We start from the raw sequence: 3,655 nt of genomic DNA on the forward strand, positions 1-3,655 counted from the left end.
CAAGATGATCCCACACTGCTTGAATAATGTTGAGGTCCAGGCACTGGGGAAGCCAATCAATGACTGGTTGTGTTCCATTGTTTGTGTGCTTTAAATCCAGGTCTGCTTTTACTGCACTGGAGGTATACCGGGATCACTGTCATGCTGAAAATAAAGCCGTTGCCAATTAGATGCTTTCAACAAGGTGGATCAAAATCTGACTGTACCTTTCTGCGTTCAGAATTCCACCAGTTTAAAAAAAAAGCTTCAACGCCACTGTCTGAAATGCTCCTCGAAAACATAACATAGTCTCCACTGTGTATTACAGTTGGCTGTGGATTCTCTCTGTTGTAGCTCTGTCCTGTCCTTCTCTGTACATATCGATGAGGATTTACATCAAAGATTTCATTTTTTCATTAATCACTCCAACAGACCTGTTGCCACTGATTTTCAATCCAGTACCTGTGTTATTTGGTATACCTCAACCTTTTCTCCCTGCTTCCCTTCTTTAAGAATGGCTTCTTGAGAGCCACCCCTCAACTTAGACCATTTCTGATGAGGCTTCAATAAACAGCAGATGGATCAGTTGAAAAGCTAGATGCATTTCTCAGGTCCTGTGTCAGGTGTTTGCTGGATTTTTTCCTGTTTCTTAAGGTCATGACTTTCAGGCAATATTCACCTGCGGTAGATTTTTAGGCCTGAATTTTTTTTTTATTTTGGTCCTCCACTTGTTCATTTTCTTCTGATATTTTATAAACAATCTACAAACCATGCAGACATATGCCACGTTTTCACCTAATAGCTCTTTGGGAATCATCTTGTCGGTGCAAAAATAAAAATTTTGTCTGTCAAACTGTGATATATTTGGCATTTATGGTAGTTGTAGTAGGAACTGAAAAAAATTGGAACAAAAATTGTGTTTCTGCAACAGGCTATTTTGTATTGTATTTGTTGAAATGTTTAGAAAAAATGGTTTAAATGTTTAGCGATAATTTATCAAGTGAAAAAAGTTAGTTTTTGTAAAAACATAATAGTTATTTAGGAACATTGTACATGTATGCCTATTGCTATATATTTAAACGATTATCATTTGTTACTGTAACATACTTAAGAAAGTCATAATAAAATGAATCAGTTATACTCAAAAAGTGTCCCACCTCAACATGTTCTTGGCAGCCTGAAAACCTATTATCATTTTAAATATCTCCATGTAGCATTATCCCTCTGACTTTCAGATTAATCTTTTGAACTTGAAAGAGAGGTCAAAGGTTAAATTTGGTATGACATTTAAAATCTTTAGAGTCTAAGTTATAAGGCTTTTGGCAATTTTCCACCAATAGACCAATAGGTCATTAAGTTTACAATGAAGACCTGAGTGTATGCAAGGCCGATTTTAATGTGTTGTTAACATGAACTCACACTACACTCCTACGAAGGTTTATCAGATTTCACTCAAAAGTTTTAAGTGGGAGACTGACAAAAATATAACTGCCTTGGCGGAGGTAATTATACATTTATACATACATTCACTTATTTTTACATACTTGTGGCGTTACATTCACACACTCACACTTCGGCACAAACGGTGACGTCGCCTAAACCTGATATGTGCAAATCAGGTGCAGCCAGCGCGCTAGACGAAACCAATCAGCGCCTTCCACCAAACAGCAGCTCAACCAATAGCGAGCCTCAAAACCGGGAAAGCGTGACGACTTGTTTATGAAGGCTTCTATATATACACGATTTCACAGATGCAATTATGTGAAATAGACAAAATAGACACAGTTTGCTTCACAGTATTGGAACTTTTGGAGGTTATCGCTGCTTATACTGTTTTATTTTGTAAAAAAGACGCTTTCAAGACCTCAACTACAAATTCGCGAAGGTAAGACTCGAACCGGCGGCTTCAAACTGGGATTCATGTTGGTGCGTCTAAACGGAGTGAGCTAAACTGACAACAGGGGCAAGTGCGTCACAGATTTATATATGAAGGTTAAAACGTCTATCGTCAGCATGATCATTTTTTACATTTTCAACAATACTTTTTTTTTTTTTTTTATCACGAAGTAGTCGGTGTTTAAGAAAAAGGAAAGAATAATATTTAAAAATGCCGAGTGACTTTGAAATATGTTTTATTTGTTGATTATTTTTTAATTACCACTTAGAAGAGAGTGTCACCGTTGGTGGCCACCACTTCAAAAACACCGTTGTCAATGGTCAGAAGAGAGACATCAAAGGTGCCACCGCCCAGATCGAACACAAGAATGTTCTTCTCTCCGTCCTTCTTGTCCAGGCCATAAGCAATAGCAGCAGCAGTTCTAAAGAATACAATGAGAGTTTATTAGAAGGGAGTGCAGAGATATTCTTTGGAGTTTCAAATTCATTTTGACTGGATGCTTACGGCTCATTGATGATTCGCATAACATTCAGACCAGCAATGGTACCAGCATCCTTAGTGGCCTGGCGCTGGGCATCGTTGAAGTAGGCGGGGACAGTGACCACAGCATGTGTGACCTGAGGAAAAAGGATCAAGTTAGATTTGATGATACACCATTTAATTAAAATTAACATTTTCACTGTTTTACAATCTCTGACTTTTTGTACCTTCTTGCCCAGGTAAGCCTCAGCAGTCTCCTTCATCTTAGTCAGCACCATAGCAGAGACCTCCTCGGGAGCAAAGGTCTTCATCTGACCACCACCAATGTCAACCTGGATATGGGGCTTGCTCTTCTTCTCAGTAACCTTCAGAGGAAAAAACATCAATATTAATTTAACAACAACTTCACTCAAACAGGACCCAAAGAACAAGCAACTACAAGTTCTACTTTCAGTTTACAAGCTCACCTTGAAGGGGAAGTACTTGATGTCCTGCTGCACAGACGAGTCACCCCATGTGCGACCAATGAGCCTCTTGGCATCAAAGATGGTGTTCTCAGGGTTAGAGGTCAGCTGATTCTTGGCAGCATCACCGATCAGACGCTCACCTTCACTGGTGAAGGCCACGTAGGAGGGGGTAATTCGGTTTCCCTGGTCATTGGCAATAATCTCCACACGTCCATTCTTGAACACTCCAACACTGCAAGAAAACAGTTTGAATTTAGTCTGAATGCCATTTTATTCCACAGTGGCATCATGTCACTATTTAAAGATTTTAACGTGACTTGTTACCATGAGTATGTGGTCCCCAGATCAATCCCAACCACAGTCCCCACGTTGTCCTTCTTATCATCATCGTTGGCGGCAAACACTGTGCCGACCACCAGCATCACAACCCACAACAGCTTCATCTTTGTTTGTTTGCTCTCCAATCTACAAGGAAAATGCAGAAAAGAAATACAACGTAAATCAACGTGGCTTTGAAATCAATAAGTGGACTAAGCCTCCCGAGTTCATGAAGCTAGCAGCTAATGGTACTGATGTGATTTGCTGAGCTCCAGAACCATAGCAGATTTGAAGTTGGTCTTAGATAATAAATACTATAAACATTTTTGACTACGTTATTGTACCTAGAGTATAATAAGTCCAATCCGTTTTGGCAACTTAAAATATTTTGACAAAACTGTGATGTAACATTGGTTGCAATTCCTACCACCTTCTTGGCCAGCTCCTCTTAAAAAAAACAACAACAACCACATTTTATTCTTAGTGGCAATTTAAAAACAAAAAATATTTTATT

General features: G+C 39.0%; 2 protein-coding genes across 3 annotated transcripts in view; both read right to left on the bottom strand.

Moving 5' to 3' along the window:
* The window catches only part of rabepk (Rab9 effector protein with kelch motifs), a 14,487-nt gene that overhangs the window by 4,388 nt on the left and 6,444 nt on the right, over positions 1-3,655 (bottom strand). The gene's annotated exons all lie outside the window — the stretch shown is intronic.
* On the bottom strand, positions 2,141-3,306 carry LOC121814678 (endoplasmic reticulum chaperone BiP-like). The gene is made up of 5 exons (XM_042221674.1): positions 3,148-3,306; positions 2,824-3,055; positions 2,584-2,721; positions 2,381-2,493; positions 2,141-2,297 (listed from the first exon to the last, which is right to left on the bottom strand). Exons 1-5 carry the CDS (start codon positions 3,264-3,266, stop codon positions 2,141-2,143), a joined length of 759 nt encoding a protein of 252 aa, XP_042077608.1. The 5' UTR covers positions 3,267-3,306.

The sequence above is a fragment of the Haplochromis burtoni genome, unplaced genomic scaffold (genome assembly GCF_018398535.1).
Source record: "Haplochromis burtoni strain Fernald_Lab_line unplaced genomic scaffold, NCSU_Asbu1 Contig_72, whole genome shotgun sequence".
NCBI lineage: Eukaryota > Metazoa > Chordata > Actinopteri > Cichliformes > Cichlidae > Haplochromis > Haplochromis burtoni.

What these genes read in the sequence shown, in the direction of transcription:
- LOC121814678 (XM_042221674.1), bottom strand. Translation starts at nt 3,266, where the DNA reads ATGAAGCTGTTGTGGGTTGTGATGCTGGTGGTCGGCACAGTGTTTGCC. An exon ending in CTGGGGACCACATACTCATG is followed by an intron (nt 3,056 to 3,147) that starts GTAACAAGTCAC and finishes GTTTTCTTGCAG; the next exon opens with TGTTGGAGTGTTCAAGAATG. An exon ending in AGGCTTACCTGGGCAAGAAG is followed by an intron (nt 2,494 to 2,583) that starts GTACAAAAAGTC and finishes CTTTTTCCTCAG; the next exon opens with GTCACACATGCTGTGGTCAC.